The sequence below is a fragment of the Emydura macquarii genome, unplaced genomic scaffold (genome assembly GCF_026122565.2).
Source record: "Emydura macquarii macquarii isolate MOO-44397 ecotype Brisbane River unplaced genomic scaffold, CSIRO-AGI_Emac_v2 contig_2897, whole genome shotgun sequence".
Taxonomy (NCBI): Eukaryota; Metazoa; Chordata; order Testudines; family Chelidae; genus Emydura; species Emydura macquarii.
The window spans coordinates 51,952,382-51,969,811 of NW_027133034.1; the positions used below are offsets into that span (position 1 = coordinate 51,952,382).

Sequence of the window (17,430 nt, forward strand, 5' to 3'; positions counted from 1 at the left end):
GGAGTGAAAAGGTGGTAGCCCTAAATTTTTACTGCAACAAAAGAAAGTAAAAATACTTTGTTTTAACGACGTTTTACAGCCCATATGGCAGAAGAATACAAATAAGGATAACTACAAAGAATGGGGGGGGGGGGGGAGGGAATTAACTCCAAAGGACAGGAACTAGACGGAGTCTGAAACAGGAACAAGACAAAGTGTAAAAGATAACATGGAAGCAGTCATGCTTGCAACACAATGGGTGATTAACAACCACACCAGGTGTGAAAGCAGCATGACAGCAGAATCCGTAGATCCAAATGGGGACTGACCACTATAAAGATGGGGTGAAAAGATGAGGACTTTGGATTCATTCTGCAAACATCTATGAGCATTGGATTGCGACTGACAGAGGCCTGGCTCCTCTCTCGTGTTCAATATACCTAGCCAGTAAAGTGATGCGAGCAACACATAGGCTGGTAATTATATTCCGCCTTCAGAATATTTGTGTGAGTGAGTGAGTGAGTGAGTGAGTGACAGACAGACAGAGTGTGTGTATAGGCAATTGCTTTTTGAAAATTCTGCATTCACAATAAACGTGGCGTGTTGCCTTGTCCTCCTGAATAAAATCCTGCTCGTCTTTTTTTTAAGAAGTATAACATGTATCCATCTATTGTCTCATCTTATATTGTGCATTTGGGGCAGGGGCCATCTTTTTGTTCTATGTACAGTGTCTAGCACAATGGGGTCTTAGCCCATGACTAGGGGTCCTAGGAGCTATGGTAGTGGTAACACAAATAGTGTTGCAAATGTATTTAAAGGATGTAATTAAAGTGTCAAAAAAGCCTATGAGCCACATATCTTTCATCCTCATAACTTCAACCTAGATCGCATGGGGAGATTTTCAAAGACAAGTGGCAGATAAACATCTAACTTCTAACAGCCATTCATGCCTTGGAAAGTCTCCTCTGTAGTATGAGAATGTTTACAGTAGTTACATATTCAGAGCAAGATGGGGTTCTGGTTCATGGCAGGGGCTCCTATGTGTTACAATACAAATAATAAATAAGATGACATTTAATCTCAAACCTGAACTATCACTCCTTATATCCAAGAGACATTTAACTGATGTTAACAGGAGATGTTAGTATTTGCACAACCTAGAACATAAAATAAAAACAGTCTACCATACCTGTGTAGCTGTGACCCTAGTACAAGGATTAAAGATGAATAGACCTTGGAGAAGATCTAGCAAGTCATCACCAGCTGCACTGAAGATATGTTGAAGTGGCAATCCAGGGAAACTTTTAAATGTTACATAATCTGGAAGACTAGACATGCCCTATGAAAACAAAATTGGAAACAGATTTTAAATTAACAAATAAAGAAAAGCTTAGATCCAACTCAAGGAATTCCCAAAGTGCAGCCTATGGATCAGAAGCAACAGTCAACTTTAAAAGCACACTGTCAATTTGAAATTGCATTAGTTTAATAAAACCAATTTCATTAGTTTCAGATAAACTTCTCAATTTTGTGGTTTTAAAATCATGCTTCCCTTTCTAAAGGATTTTTACTACTACTACAGTGTAAAGACCTCCACAAACCAAGAGGGAAAGTAAATGACTATGAAAGAGAAACAGCAAAAATGACCATCTCCTAAGATGGGCAAATGCACAAACAAAACTGAAAAGAGATTTTTCCTTCTAGTCTTTCATTATTGTAATCCTAGGCGTTATTTGCAGTAAAAGCACATATAAGATTTTCAGACAAAAGCAATTTTTAAGTTGGCCTCTCTTAACATGGAGGTCATTGGCATCAACAACGGGGTAGAGTATGTTCTGCATAAGCAATACTCTGCAACTTTTTCTGGAATGGGAAACTGAAGAACTTTTGAAAAAGAATTGAGCCAACCGGCCAAACAGATTAACACCTGTTCAAGTTGCATTATTGCATATCTTACAAATACATAGCTTTCATCCAGTTGCAAGCCACCTCTCTTCTTCCCCCAATATTATATCATATGTTACATTGATAAACTTAAAATAGCCAAATAAATGATGCTAAACATTTCAAGCATCATTTATACTGAATTAAATTTTAACCAAGCACATTACAGCATGATAAAGAGGCAGTAAACATGATGAGTAAATTAATTACATCTCTCCTGTATAGTCTACAGGAAGTGGGGGAATTAAGATTCTTAACTGTGAAGATCTACAAGATTTGTGAATCAATTTCAGAATACATTCTCTGTTTTGGCCAAGTATCCTACAAACCAGAATTTCTCCAAGGCTATAATTTTCATTAAGCACCAAGAACATAAGATATTGCAAGAATCTTTAAACACTTCCTTTTGAACTGAAGTATGACAAGCATAACTGTTTTTAATCAGAATGCTTTTGCAAATGTGTTTGCAAATGCATTCTACAGGCTACCTGGCTATATCAAATGAGATGAAATGAAAAAGCATTAAATTATCACGATGCCATATTATCCCGTGGCTTTCAACATATGATGAAAACCTATAAGGAGAAATTCTAGTTTCACTCTTAAATTGCCACATACTATTATATTAGCAGGTATCTGATCCAAATAGCAGCTTTGGAAACCCTGATATTCTATCTGTCATCTGCACTTTATTTTGTAAATTCAGCTAATAGTCTTTATGAAGTGTTTTCAAATATTCTGGTAAAACTTTAAATTTAATCCAAACAGTTGACAGTAATATAAAAACAGAATGTTGAAATAGAGACTTGTTAACTAAAGAACTTACAGGCCACTGTTCTTCTGTTGGAGTTCCCAGTGTTTCAAATATTTTTGTCAGCTGATCAAGATCAGAGTCTCCCGGCAAAAAAGGAACCTATAAGAAGGCAAATGCAACAGCCATTCTGATTTAATGACTTAATCAACTTTTGAATTTGGACTCCCAGGGAATAACTTTGATAATCCCTTGGTGAAAGTATTCTTCTACTATAGCAACATGGCTTTGGATACCAACTGTCTGTAGATGGGCACTGATGCAATGCTTGGGCTTCACAGTAATGTCTAAATAGGTTTTTAATGCCATTTACACTAAGCCATGACATTGTTAACCTCATCACTAGATTTTCCATTATGAAGCTAAACAGTCATTATGTAAATGAGATAGGATGGAAAGAGGCATACCTTTCTACTACTAGGGATTTTAAACATACCATGTTAAGTAACCTAAGTCTGTATTGTTGCATATTTTAAATTCATCCTCAATCCCTTTACGATCCTTCTAGTGTCCACAACTAGTGAAGAAAGAGGAAGACTGATACTGGAGACCAACTAGGTTTTGTATTCAGAACATTAGAATGCATTCTGTGATGACAATATTATGAGTTAGATGGTTTCCACTTATGCAAAAATAATGAGGTACTGACTCACTGGGTTAGAAATTGCCTAAACATTGTCTTGTCAAGCTTAAACTACATTGGAAGTAGAGAGGAGGAAATTTGCCTAATTCAATCTGCCATGTACTTACAATGCATAAAGGCAGAAGATAGAGTTCTGGAACAGAAGTTGAAGAATAAGGCAACTATTAATGTGCTAAACATAAAGAACTAGAAACAATATTAACAGAAAACAGTGAGGGTAACTAATCAAAACTGAAAACAAGTATAACTAAGACATTCATAAAAAATCAAGGCAAAGGGGACACTCAATGTTTTTGTGAAACTTAACATTGAAAGAAAATATAAACTATCTATCTGTCTGTCTAAGAGAGACAAAGGCATTTGGGATAAAAGTTTCTTAAAATTATCTAAAATTAGACAAAGTAATAGCAAGTGTGCTATAGTGCAGTATCTTGCATTGTGAGATTGGAGGAGATTATCCAATAGGACTCTATCATCTCTGTGTATTCTACCATTTCCCTCATTAACCCTCTTCACTATTAACATCATTTTCATCAAGCTTCTCTTCCTTGTTGCAAGCGTCCCACTTAAATGAGTTAGCCACTAGTAAAAATAAGTGCAAGAAAGACCTACGTCACCCACAAGTGATCCATGCACAAAATCTGAGACCCACCACATTAAAGCCTAGACAAATATTGACATTAAACCTTTTTCTAATGGTTCATGGTTAGTAGGGCAAGGACAACAACAAATGGAAAGTTAGTACATAGTTTTCACATTCTAACATTGCTAGATATTGTTCTTCAGTGCATATGGAATGAATATCACTACTGATATACTGTATGATTTTGGTAATAAAAAGTGATGTGACATGAGATGAGATGTCAGATTTCTGTTATTATGATTAATTAAAACAGATAGTATGAGCTTATAAATGTAAATGTAAAAATATAAAAGTAAGATGGAAGTACAAAAGAACGTATGAATAGGAGCTACCGTGTATTATAGATTAACAGAAATATTTTTGTTCAAAGCTTACCCTAAGAAGCAGTTCTGCTAATATACAGCCAACAGCCCACATATCAACACCTACACCATACATTCTAGCACCAAACAGTAGCTCAGGTGCCCGATACCATCTGAAAAGCAAGCAGGAACACTTTCAAGCAAGGATAATTTAATTATTTGCATTGCTGTGTTTTCTAAAGTACTTTTAATGAGCAGAAGTGCTACAGAATGTGTATTGCTCACTCCTTGTATATTGGTCATCAATTTAATGTCTGAAAAGATCGGTGCTCTTTTCAAGGAAGATGCATTTTTTCCTTTAAGGATGTGATCAACATCCTGATACTGTACATCCCTCCCCAAAAAGAAGTCTAATCCAAGTGAAATTGCAGGTCATATTTGCACTTCTGCCTTTCAAATTTGCGATCCAGTTGATTGCGAAGATATAACTGGCAGTTCTGAGTAAACTAAAAACCATCAAAGGTTATTTGTCAGGAAACAAAAAATAAGTAGGCATCAGAATTCCTTCCAACATTCACCCAAAAGTGACAGTGAAAGCCACTAAAGACTTAGGTGCTGAGATTCTTGGGTAGAATGAATCCTAGCAGTTACTACTAATGCAAAGTAGCTAGTATCACTGCCTAAAAACAATTCAGTTTATCTTACACATGAAGATATGACACCTTAATTAGATTCCACTTGCAGTGATGAATACACTAGCATTTCAGAACAGCTGAATAGATGGCATAATAGCCGAACTTTGGAACCATCATCTCATTTCTTCCATTAATCAAACTTTTATAAAAAAAATCCCAATTCATTTCTTCCATTAGAAAAAAAAAGACATTTAAAATAAATCCCAACTATTCATATTAGTATAGACAAATGAAAAAAATATTTTGGCAGTTCAGTTGTGCCTTGCATCCCCACTCTGTTTGAGAAGGGTGTACTGAATATTTTAAAAGATACCAGTTCTATCTGATGTCAATTAAGACCATTTAGTTACCCAAAGAGACATAAGTGAGTGGTTAGAAATACTACATTCAGGGCAAATAATTTGGTTAATATATTAGAAATAGAGAACCTAAGCCTCATTGTTTCAGAAATTAACTACAACCAGACTTCCTTGTGCTTCAGGAGAAAAGACCACACCTAAAGTTACAGTAGATCTTGCATAGACATGTATTCTACAATCCTTTTTACAGAAACAGTGGGTGAGATAATATCATTTATTGGGCCAAATTCTGTTGGAGAGAGCAAGACAAGCTTTCAAACTTACATAGGTGACCTGAAGATGAGCTCTGTGTAAGATTGAAACTTGTTTCTGTCACCAAGAAAATTTAGTCCAATTAAAGATCACCCACCTTGTCTCTCTAATAATCCTGGGACTGACACAGCTACAACAATCCTTTCTACAGGTAGTTTTCAAAAATATTTAGATAACCTTGCAAAGCACAGAGGTCAGCTTTTGCAGCAGTTATTCAGGTTCCTATTTCCACATTCATATCAAGTTAGCTCTTGGGCTTGTGCCTAGAGCTGATTTTACAAGATACTGTACCCATCTATCTAACAGTCAAGCAGAGTGCTTTATTTCTTACCTTGTTACTACCTGGTGTGTATACACTCTATTTGGGCTTCCGAAAGATTTTGCCAAGCCAAAGTCAGCCAATTTTAGAACTCCATTTTCATCTAGTAATAAATTGTTTGGTTTGAGATCCTATCAAGAATGGGACAAAAAGACAGTAAAATTGACTATCAATAAAAATCTGACAAATAACAAGCTCCCCAGCACTTCTGTATTAAAATTATTCTAGGAGACAGACTTCTATCTTTATAGAAAGCCCCTATTGCAAAAATAAACTATATCATAGAATCATAGAGTTGGAAGGGACCTCAGGAGGTCATTTAGTCCAACCCCCTGCTCAAAGCAGGACTAACCTCAGCTAAATAATCCCAGCGAGGGTTTTGTCAAGCTGCAGCTTAAAAACCTCTAAAGATGGAGACTCCACCACCTCTCTAGGTAACCCTAAGTGTCACACTTAGTGTGATACCCTAATCACACCTAAGTGTCATTGGCTGTAGAATTTTTGCTACTTGAGCTGCAGATTTTCCAAACATTTTAAAAAAACTGATTTAAGTGTGGCCATATCTTTGCTGCCAAAGAGCAGCAGTTGAGTTTTGTGGTATTACTCTGACAGCCAAAACAGAAGTCTTAGAGATGCATTTGCTCCCTGAAGTTCAGTACACTAGTTATAATTAAACCGATTTAAAAAACCCCAACATTAACTACAGAGTGTTATGCAATTTAGGAGCCTTCTACTAAACACTTGTATAAATTTAAGGACATTAGCTCTGGCTCTAGGAAACCAGCCCTTTTTAATAAACTCCATTTGATAATTTATTTCATCACAATAAGCTGGTACTTCCCAGTTCAGAACAGCCAAGATAAGAGTTACAAGCTAAAGATTTAAAGTACCATTGTATAGATTAATATTATTCCACGGTACTCTATTGCAATATGGAAATGGAAGGCTTTCATAAGTAAATAGGAACATGGTCTTACCTTACAGTGGATTTGGCATTTTAGGGTTGATCAGCTGTGGGGATGCAGGCATTGGAATTGTGTCTCCATAATAAAAAACACTGAAGACTTTTCCTTCTCCACTCAGTCCCCTCTCTTTTATAAAACTATGATACATGAACTTTAGAGATAGATGAACTTTTGGACCTACTAAGCTACACCAAAGTGTCATCATTTTCTTACAGGGTGTAGAGTTTCCTTCACCCACTCTTTTACTGAAAGGGACTTTGTTCCTTTTAGAGTATTCTTACGTACCCTGTGTAGAATCCAGTGTTGATGTAAATATTCCAACCCTTGAAGTGTCATCAGCATATATGCTTTGATGTGAGACGGAGTCAGCACAAGACTACTATCCTTTATTATAACCTGTGAAACAGCATGTTAGTTAGATTTTTTTGGTAAACAGTTTCATATGTTAAATTCTCTGTGCTCAACGTTATTTTCCTTTAAGCAATGTTGAACATTATATGATGCAATTGCTAATAAGATTCAATGCCACTGTCTTGTGTAAAAAGTAGTAAAAATTCTTAATTTCTCCAGAAAAAATTATAGCTATTTACACTGGAGAATGGAAATTGAAATGGAGACAGCACAGATATTCCAATTACCGTATTTGTGTTAAGTTTATACTGACTCCTTGTTTTCTCTACCTGTATGACCACATAAACTTGTTGTTTTGTTTCAACTTTTCCCAGATAGTTATTTCAAGAGCTAAAGGGCCTCTCTTGGGCAAGAGGAATATGCTTATCTACAACTTTACCACCTCAACAAAACATACCATATATGTTATTGCGGCAAGCCTATCTCCACAGATATCCTCATTTATACTTCCGTGTGCTCTTGTCTGAACTATTTTACCTTCTTTCAATATAGCCTCCATGATATTAACCTTTGCAGAATAGCCCTCCAGACACACATGGAGGTATGACTTCTTTATTGCCATTTTGACAAATCACTTGTTTCAGAATCCAAGTAAAAATTACCTCCACTTTTTTTGTATAGCTCTTTCATGAACTTGTTCCATTCTATATTTTTTAACATTACCTCTGCCTCTACACACTGCTCCCTCCACTCTTTCCAGCTAATAATGCTTTGCATTCCTACAGTAGCTTCCATCTCCCAACACACTTAAAAATTCAAGTTGAGATTTGTGAAGTATTAGCTATTTTAGATTGCATTAAGTTATTTCTATATATTGTACAATGTTAATCTCTACAGATCCTGACCCCAGCTGGGGCTTCTGCATGATATCACAATACAAATGAATGCTTTGCCTTGTCCTAGTTTTTCATGGCATCCTAGGTGACAAAAATAATAGATCTTTTTATTGTTCTGAATTGCATAGATATAAATAAAGTTAACGTTTTAGGAAAATACATAGTCAAGACTAAAGTTGATACTTTACAGGTCTCAAACAACTTGATGGTGCACTCCTAATACTCTTAAGAATTCATCATCAAGGAGAGGGTAAACAGTTGCTATCAGCAAAAAACTCACTTGGTTTAGTAATCTATTAACTTTGTTTTGATCTTGTGTGCCTCTAGTTTAAGCACCTCTTCCTTTATGATAAACATTACATAAATTATTTATATGCAGTGTTAATGTTCGTATATGCTATTATGGCTGCTCAGTGCATTATATACTTACAGATAGTACTGCCATTAATTAAACTTTTTCCTTACAAAGCATCGATAGTCTTTGCACATGTGGAACCATCATTGACCTGATATGCACTCTTGTCTACAACAGTCTTTATTGTGAAGAATGCACCAAATGCACCAAAATATGTGATATCAAGCCCCTTTGAAGATTTACTCATTTTAGATCCCAGCAGGGATGAAACTTAAGCAAAACAGAAAGCTACCAGTGGCTAATGTGTCATCTATATTTCTTGGAATGCACTCAATTCACAGAACTGATTCAAACAGGATTGCATGCCTATTACTACTGATCACAAAATATAATAAGTGTTAGTACATTATCTAGCACAATGAAGTCTTGGTCTATGATTGAGATCTCAAAATGCTACTACTACACAAATATGAGATTAATAAACTATTTCTTGACAAAAGCATGCTGACACTTCAGCAGTAGCATTAAAAAGTAAAAACATTATATCCTAATTAAGAATGCATGAATGTTAATATACTATAAAACAAATTTTAAAGATATAACGTCAGTTCAGATAATATTTGTATAATTCATGTTACAGAGTCTCATCTCTTAGAAACAAATCATTGTTATTTCTCTTGATAAACATTTTCAGAATGCATTTACTTTGAGATACCATCTGGATATCAATATATTCTTTTGTTTCATATTATTGCACTCTCCAGTATTTCTGTGATTTTGTATGTAATATTGAACAATTAAAAACAACCAAGTACTGACTCAAAAGAAGGCAACAGCAAAAGCAGTCTTACCTCTAGATCTGTTTCCATAAAATCAAAGACCAGACTAATATTGGATTTGTGTCCAAATGCGTCGAGAAGCTGGAAAACCAAAATACAACATGGAAAGTATATTTGACTGCACAGTACTTTTAATTTTATCATTTGAATGCTGTCAATTCAGTATGTGTTCTGAGGGTTTTCTGGATGGGGGAGCAGGGCTGCATATACTGGGAAGAGAACATATTCTAGTGATTACAGGACAGTATGGGGAAATCAGACTTCAGAATTTCAACCTGGCTCTGCCTCTTTCTTGCTATGTGCCCACAGGAAAATGACAACCCATGCCTCAGTTTCCCCACCTGTAAAGTAGGAATGAACATTATGTGTCAGTTTCACTTTGCTATTATTTGGGGAAAGCTGAGCAGCAGCAGAGGCCACAGCACATGTCAAAAATAAAAAAAATTATGAAAAAAAAAGCCACACTGCGTTGATTCACAATCCATTTTATTTTTAAAATTTTCAGAATTAGAGGACACTTTTCCCCCATTTAACCAGAAAAAGTTTCCAACTAACCCTTGGCAAAAGTGCAAGTGGATTTTGAGACCTGTCTTTTAATTAAAAAGTCAATATTTTATCACTGTTCGCCAACTTGCAAGATGGTCTTTATAAAAATTAAGATAAAAATTTCCATGATCACAGAGGCAATTTTTGGTGGCAGGCTACATCTACAGTATTCAGGGACTGGCATTCAGCAGATTCCGTAACGAGTATTCATTTCATACTTACACCAATAATATTTGGATGGCTTAGCTCCTGTAACAATTTTATCTCTCTGAGGGCTGTTCTGTTGATTCCTGGATTGAAAGAAATATCATATTAAAGGCAAGAGCAGCAAATCAAAACTTCAATTTAGCTACCTATAAGAATTTCTAATTCAGCTTGTTTTGGATATGTATATATACACCTCCTATGTGATTTCTATTCCTTACATCTGACAAAGTAGGTTACAGCCACGAAAGCTTATGCCTGCAGAAATTAAATTTGTTAGCCTTTAAACTGCTACAGGACCCCCTTTGTTTTTGCTTGTTTTGTATGTTACTGGCCATTTAAGATTGAGAAGTTAAGAACTAGACTATAAAGTGAGAAAAATACATTCAGTTTGCAGAATGGCAATTAAGTACATCACCATAAATCGAAGTTGGGGACATGCCATTGTCACAGCAGACAACAATAAATTCTTCACAACTGTAATTTGGTGGAAATTCTCACACCATAGGATGTGATTGTTTCTATAGTAGTGTATGCCCCCTTTTGGCAAAATAGAGACGTTCCAGCATAGACTTAGAAGAGTACATCAAATCTTTACCCGTCAAACCATTTTAAGGCTTTTTAAAAAATGGTTACTTACCCAGCAGTAACAGTGGATCTCATTGTAGTTGGACATTTGCATCATCCACAAGAGAGGAGATTCTTCTGAATAGTAATGTCCATCAGGGCAGCACACACACCCTGTGCCTCCTTGTGCTCCCATGTGAGGGACAGATGAAGGATGGACTGTGGGATCCACACTGACAAGATCTCAAAGAACCAGAGTTATTGTAGTGTACATACGGTTCTTCCTTCAAGTACTTGTTGGTGTAGATCCCACTGTAGGTGATGGTCAAGCAGTATTTTCTTCAGGATGGTGGGAATAGGTCACAGCTATATCAGTTGAACAGTGATTGAAATACTGCTTTCCCAAACATGGCAGATAACCTAGTAGCTAAGTCCAAGGCATAGTGTTTGACAAAGGTCAGCAGGTTACTCCATTGCTGCCTTACAGATTTCTAGTGTTGACACATTCCTGAAGCACGTGGAGGATGTTGCTTGTGCTCTGGAAGAGCAAGCCATGATGTTTGATAGGAGATACACACCAGCCAACAAGTAACACAACAAGATACATTGTGTTATCCATTTCAATATTCTTTGTGAAGGTTGACCTTTAGACCTAGAAAAATGTGGCAACAGTGAGGTCCTGTCAATACAGTAAAGCCAAGTCCTGGATGCATGCAGTGTGTGAAGTTTCTTTTCTCCCAGTGCTGAGTGTGTCTTTAGGAATAAGTAGATAAAATTCTGAGACACTCCTAGGAATGAACTTCAGGTGAAGTTGCAACACCACTTTATCCCTATGGAATGTGGTACAGGGAGCTTTGGACACAAGTGCCTGAAGCTCACTCAACATCCTGGCTGAATCACTAGAAAGAGCATCTTCAGAATAAGGTAGTGTAAGGGGCATTCTGAGAGAGATTGGAGTGAGGCTTCCATGAGCCTCAAGAGGACCAAACTGAGGTCTCAGGCAGGATTCTGTTCTCTGAACAGTGAGTAAGTGTGCAGCAACCTTTTGAAAAACTTAGAAACTGAGAAAAGACTGCATCACTGAATAGGTGGATGGCACAATGAGATTGTTGTGAGGTGAACCCTATCAGATTGATGAAATGCCAGCTTGTTTTAAATGCAAAAAGTAATAGAGAATCTTCAGTATTGAGGCCTGGACCAGGTACAGACCATGCTGAGCTGCTCATATTGAGAACCTCTTCCAATTAGATGAATATTGTCTAGTAAATGTTTTCCTGGTATGTAGCAGGATTTCCTGGATCTGTAGAAAGCATTTTCTATCTATGGTACTTAGCTAGCCAACAGCCACACAATATATGCAGGGACTTCAGGTCTGGATGGAGTATCTTGCCATGGTGTTGAGAGATCAGGTCTGGGTGCCCTAAGAGCAGGATGGGCAGTTGTAGCAGGTCTGTCAACAAAAACTACTTCAGCCAGCATGTAGCTATAAGAATAATTGTGGTTTGTCCTTTTTTGATTCTGGAAGTCACATTGAGGGTCAGGGAGATTGATGGAAAGGCATAAAAGAGACCTTGGGACCACTGCAGAAGGAAGGCATCTGGTGGCAACCCCAATCTCATGCCTGCTCTGGAACAAAAGTTCCAGTACTTGGCATACTGGTAACTGATTGTCTGCTTAGGAAGTCTGATAGGTTGATACCAACACCATGGAGGTGAAGAGGCTTTGGTGTTATCCTGTATTGGGGGCACCATGTCCAGAGCTTGATAGCTTCCACACAGAGATGAGAGGAGTGTATGTATCTCCCTGTTTATGTAGCATATTTCAGGTGTGTTGTCTAACAGGAAATGCACTGTGGAATTGTGAACAGGTAGAAAGTTCTTACAAGCTAGCCTGATGGCTTGGCATGGAGCCCCATGTCTTCTGAGGACAAAATCTTGTGAATTTTTAGATGGTCCAGGTGGGCTTCCCAATCTGTACTTGACACATCCATGATTAAAGTCTTTGTCCTGGAGGGGGCAGAGTACAGTACCAATCCATGAATGTTTCTGGGCTCCTTCCACCAACTCAGCTCTGCAACAGGAGGTGGCACCACAATTGTCTTGATATCTGGTGTGGGAGGACAGTCCCCAGTAAGACTAACATGACCAAAGTGGGACATTGCATGGGTATTGGCCTTGTTGGCTAACCCAGTGTTATTTCTATGCCATTTGGTGCAGTGTTCAGCGCTCTGAATGGGGGCTTCCTTATGCTCTCTTTAGGATCATTCTCCACCGGCAAAGGCAAAGGATCTCTGCTCAATGACGACAAGAAAGAAAATATATATAGGCAATGGCGAGGTGTGCATATCCCCCTTGAAGGGCACTGCCAAGGTGCCAGAGTCCAGGTCCAGTCCACCTCTTCAGTACCAGGAAGATTTGCAGACAGCATATGGGTGCCTCTAAAGAAAGTGTTCTGTCCTTGCAAAGCCCCAACACAGGTAACTGTAATAGGATCAGTATCAGGTCTCTTGCTCTGCACAACTGCTCAGGGACTTTGTTCTTGGAGGACTGACATTTCATGTGCTTCATCAGGGACTTCTCTTTGGTCTCAGGGCAACGCTCATGCTCAGTACAAATGTGTGACTTGGAGTCCCATTTACGAGCAGACATAGGTGCTATTTTATTGTCTGAGGCATCAAGGTAGCTTGCACAAGAACCAAAGTCATCAGTGCCAGCTCTGTCAGTGCTGAGGTCTCATACACTGGGAACTTCACCAATGCTAACAAGGTCACCATCATCAGTATCAACATTGCTTTCTTCACCTTCTTTCCACTGCCTGACTCCAGGATGTGAGGAGTGCTCAAGGGAGTGCTGACCAATGTCGCTTTATCCAGCCTGACCAATAGTTGTAATCATCATCTCAGACTGAAGTAACCTGTATGGACTGGTCAGGCAGATGCAGCTTGAGCCAAGAGTCCTTGTACTGGCTCTGGCACAGAAAGACTTGCACAGAGAGCACCTTTCTGGGATGTGGCTGCTCCTTAGGTAGAAGAGGCATCATCTGTGTCTGTTGCAGGATGGCCAGAGTTTAAACCTTGAGTATTTGGATTCTATCATCAAAGTGTGGTTGACACAAAGTGTACAATGGGGTCAGGTAATTTCATCTCACTTTTTGGGAACATCCTTTGAATGAAAGTGTGAAGATAAATTTCTTCCCAAAAATTTGAAAAAACCTGTTTAGGGTCTTTGAAGAGAGTAGTGGATTGGACACTTCCTGGGTTCCATTTTGCTACCACAGATAATAAGAGTGATCTTCAGGAGGGTTGTGACGGTCCTATCCTTTATGCCCTCGCAGGAGTGCACAAGGTGGCATAGGGTGCATGATAGGCCCTGCTGAACACAAACTACTCAAAAAAATCTGATCTTGCGTGCATGAGGCACATATGCACCTATAGTGAAACTCACACTGACACATACTTGAAGAATAATTCTTCCTACAATCATCTTCTTTCTGCTAACTATGATTGAGATTCTTGAATGGTACTAAATGGGGAGACATTAGGGACACCAGTGTGAAAAGAAATAAAAAAGGACTAGCTTCTTACTGATCTAGTGTGCCATGCACATCCCCAGCACTATGATAAAACATACAACAGAAATGTGAGCAGAAAATCAAAGGAAAAAAGTTAAAGACACAATAAACTCAATATTGTAAACAAATGTAACTATGTGACTAGCCAAAGAGAATTTAAAAACTTTTCAGTTATTAATCAAATGTATTTATAACTATTTATATTTCATTTACATCTACTTCTCATCTTAGATAATGAAAATCAATTGATTTGACATTCTAGGGGTATGTCTTCACTGACAGCGGCAAATTCGTTGCCGTCAGATCAATCTAACTGGATCGATTGAGCAGCCAGTGAAGACCCTGGGTCAATCGATCCTGGATTACGCTTAGAAGCAAGAACAATAAGGGTGATATCGTGGTGGGTGTCTGTTACAGACCACCAGACCAGGAGGACAAGGTGGATGAGGCTTTCTTCAGTCAACTAGGGAAAGTTTCCAGTTCACAGGACCTGATGCTCATGGGAGACTTCAATCACCCTGACATCTGCTGGAAGAGCAATACAGTAGAGCAAATCAATCCAGGAAGTTTTTGGATAGTATTGCAGACAACTTCCTGGTGCAAGTGCTGGAGCAACCAACTAGGGGCTGTGCTTCTCTTGACCTGCTGCTCACAAACAGGGAAGATTTGGTAGGGGAAGTAGAAGTGGGTAGCAACCTAGGCAGCAGTGACCATGAGATGGTCGAGTTCAGGATCCTGACAAAAGGAAGAAAGGAGAACAGCAGGATATGGACCATGGACTTCAGAAAAGCAGACTGACTCCCTTAAGGAGCTGATGGGCAGGATCCCCTGGGAGGCTAATATGAGGGGGAAAGGAATCCAAGAGAGCTAGCTGTATTTTAAAGAAACCTTATTGAGGGCGAGAACAAACCAAGTGCAGAAAGAATAGCAAATATGGTAGGCGAACTTAACAAAGAAGTCTTTGGTGAACTTAAACACAAAAAAGAAGCTTACAAGAAGTGGAAGTTTGGTCAGATGACTAGGGAGGAGTATAAAAATGCTGCTCGAACATGCAGGAATGAAATCAGGAAGGCCAAAGCACAACTGGAGTTGCAGCTAGCAAGGGACGTGAAGAGGAACAAGAAGGTTTCTACAGGTATGTTACCAACAAGAGGAAGATTAGGGAAAGTGTAGGCCCCTTACAGAATGGGTGAGGCAACCTAGTGACAGAGAATGTGGAGAAAGCGGAGGTACTCAATGCCTTTTTTGCTTCTGTCTTCACAGAGAAGGTCAGCTCCCAGACTACTGCACTGAGTAGCACAGAATGGGAAGGAGGTGAACATCCCGCAGTGCTGAAGGAACAGGTCCAAGACTATTTAGAAAGACTGGACACACACAAGTCCATGGGGCCAGATGCAATGCACCCAAGGGTGCTGAGGGAGTTGGCTGATGTGATTTCAGAGCCATTGGCTATTATCTTTGAAAGCTCATGGCAACTGGGGGAGGTCCCTGATGACTGGAAAAAAGCAAATATAGTGCCCATCTTCAAGAAAGTGAGGAAAGAGGATCCAGGGAACTACAGACCAGTCAGCCTCACTTCAGTCCCTGGAAAAACCATGGAGCAGGTCCTCAAGGATTCCATTTTAAGGCACTTGGAAGAGAGGAAGGTGATCAGGAACAGTCAACATGGATTCACCAAGGGAAAGTCATGCCTGACCAACCTGATTGCTTTCTATGAAGAGGTGACTGCATCTGTGGGGAAAGCGGTGAACATGATATACCTTGACTTTAGCAAAGCTTTTGATATGGTCTCTCACAGTATTCTTATTAGCAAGTTGAAGAAGCATGGGTTGGATGAATGGACTATAAAATGGAGAGAGAACTGGCTAGAGCATCGGGCTCATCGGGCTAGATCAATGGCTCCATGTCTAGCTGGCAGCCGGTCACAAGCGGAGTGCCCCAGGGGTCGGTGCTGGGGCCGATTTTGTTCAACATCTTCATTAATGATCTAGAGGATGGGGTAGATTGAACCCTCAGCAAGTTTGCAGATGACACTAAGCTAGGGGGAGTGGTAGATACCCTGGAAGGTAGGGATAGAATACAGAAGGACCTAAACAAATTGGAGGATTGGGTCAAAAGAAATCTGAGGAGGTTCAACAAGGACAAGTGCAGAATCCTGCACTTAGGACGGAAGAATCCCACGCACAGCTACAGACTGGGGACCGACGAGCTAGGCAGCAGTTCTGTAGAAAAGGACCTGGGGGTTACAGTGGATAAGAAGATGGATATGAGTCATCAGTGTGTCCTGGTTGCCAAGAAGGCTAATAGCATATTGCGCTGCATTAGTAGGAGCATTGCCAGCAGATCGTGGGAAGTGATTATTCCCCTCTATTCGGCATTGGTGAGGCCGCATTTGGAGTATTGTGTCCAGTTTTGGGCCCCCCACTACAAAAAGGATGTGGAGAAGTTGGAGAGAGTCCAGCGACAAAAATGGGCAACAAAAATGATTAGGGGGCTGGAGCACAAGACTTATGAGGAGAGGCTGAGGGAACTAGGCTTGTTTAGTCTGCAGAAGAGAAGAATGAGGGGAGATTTGATAGCAGCCTTTAACTACCTGAAAGGGGGTTCTAGGGATGATGGAGCTAGGCTGTTCTCCGTGGTGGCAGATGACAGAACAAGAAGCAACGGTCTCAAATTGCAGTGGGGGAGATGGACATCAGGAAAAAGTTTTTCACTAGGAGGGTGGTGAAGCACTGGAATGTGTTACCTAGAGAGGTGGTGGAATCTCCATCTTTAGAGGTTTTTAAGATGCAGCTTGACAAAGCCCTGGCTGGGATTATTTAGCTGAAGTTAGTCCTGCTTTGAGCATGGGGTTAGACTAGATGACCTCCTGAGGTCCCTTCCAACTCTATGATTCTATGATCCGGAAGTCGACGCATTAAAACAACCCCCTCACGTGGAGTAGTGCTGCGTCGACAGGAACTCATTTCCCAGTGGCGCAGTGCAGTGAAGACGCTGCGTAGAAGAGGAGTTACGCAAGCTAAACAGAGTAGCAGTTGACTTTGTAACTCCCCTTAACTGCTGCCGAATTTCAAGGTAAGTGTAGACCTGGCCTAGGATTTTTATCTCATGTTCAGCAGTGCAAAGTATATGAAGTTTTCTATTTGTTTCTCTTTCCATTCCCAGCAGCAAGAAAATGCATGTGGTCTAG

General features: G+C 39.3%; 1 protein-coding gene across 2 annotated transcripts in view; it reads right to left on the bottom strand.

Annotated features, from left to right (window-relative positions):
• CDK7 (cyclin dependent kinase 7) overlaps positions 1–17,430 on the bottom strand; it is a 33,289-nt gene that overhangs the window by 8,849 nt on the left and 7,010 nt on the right. For both annotated transcript variants that reach the window (XM_067569180.1, XM_067569181.1), the window contains exons 4-10: positions 10,122–10,189; positions 9,366–9,434; positions 7,198–7,308; positions 5,960–6,078; positions 4,396–4,495; positions 2,750–2,836; positions 1,169–1,318 (exon numbers count right to left, since the gene is read on the bottom strand). In XM_067569180.1, coding sequence (XP_067425281.1) covers positions 1,169–1,318; positions 2,750–2,836; positions 4,396–4,495; positions 5,960–6,078; positions 7,198–7,308; positions 9,366–9,434; positions 10,122–10,189 — 704 coding nt within the window. The remainder of the gene's footprint in view (positions 1–1,168; positions 1,319–2,749; positions 2,837–4,395; positions 4,496–5,959; positions 6,079–7,197; positions 7,309–9,365; positions 9,435–10,121; positions 10,190–17,430) is intronic.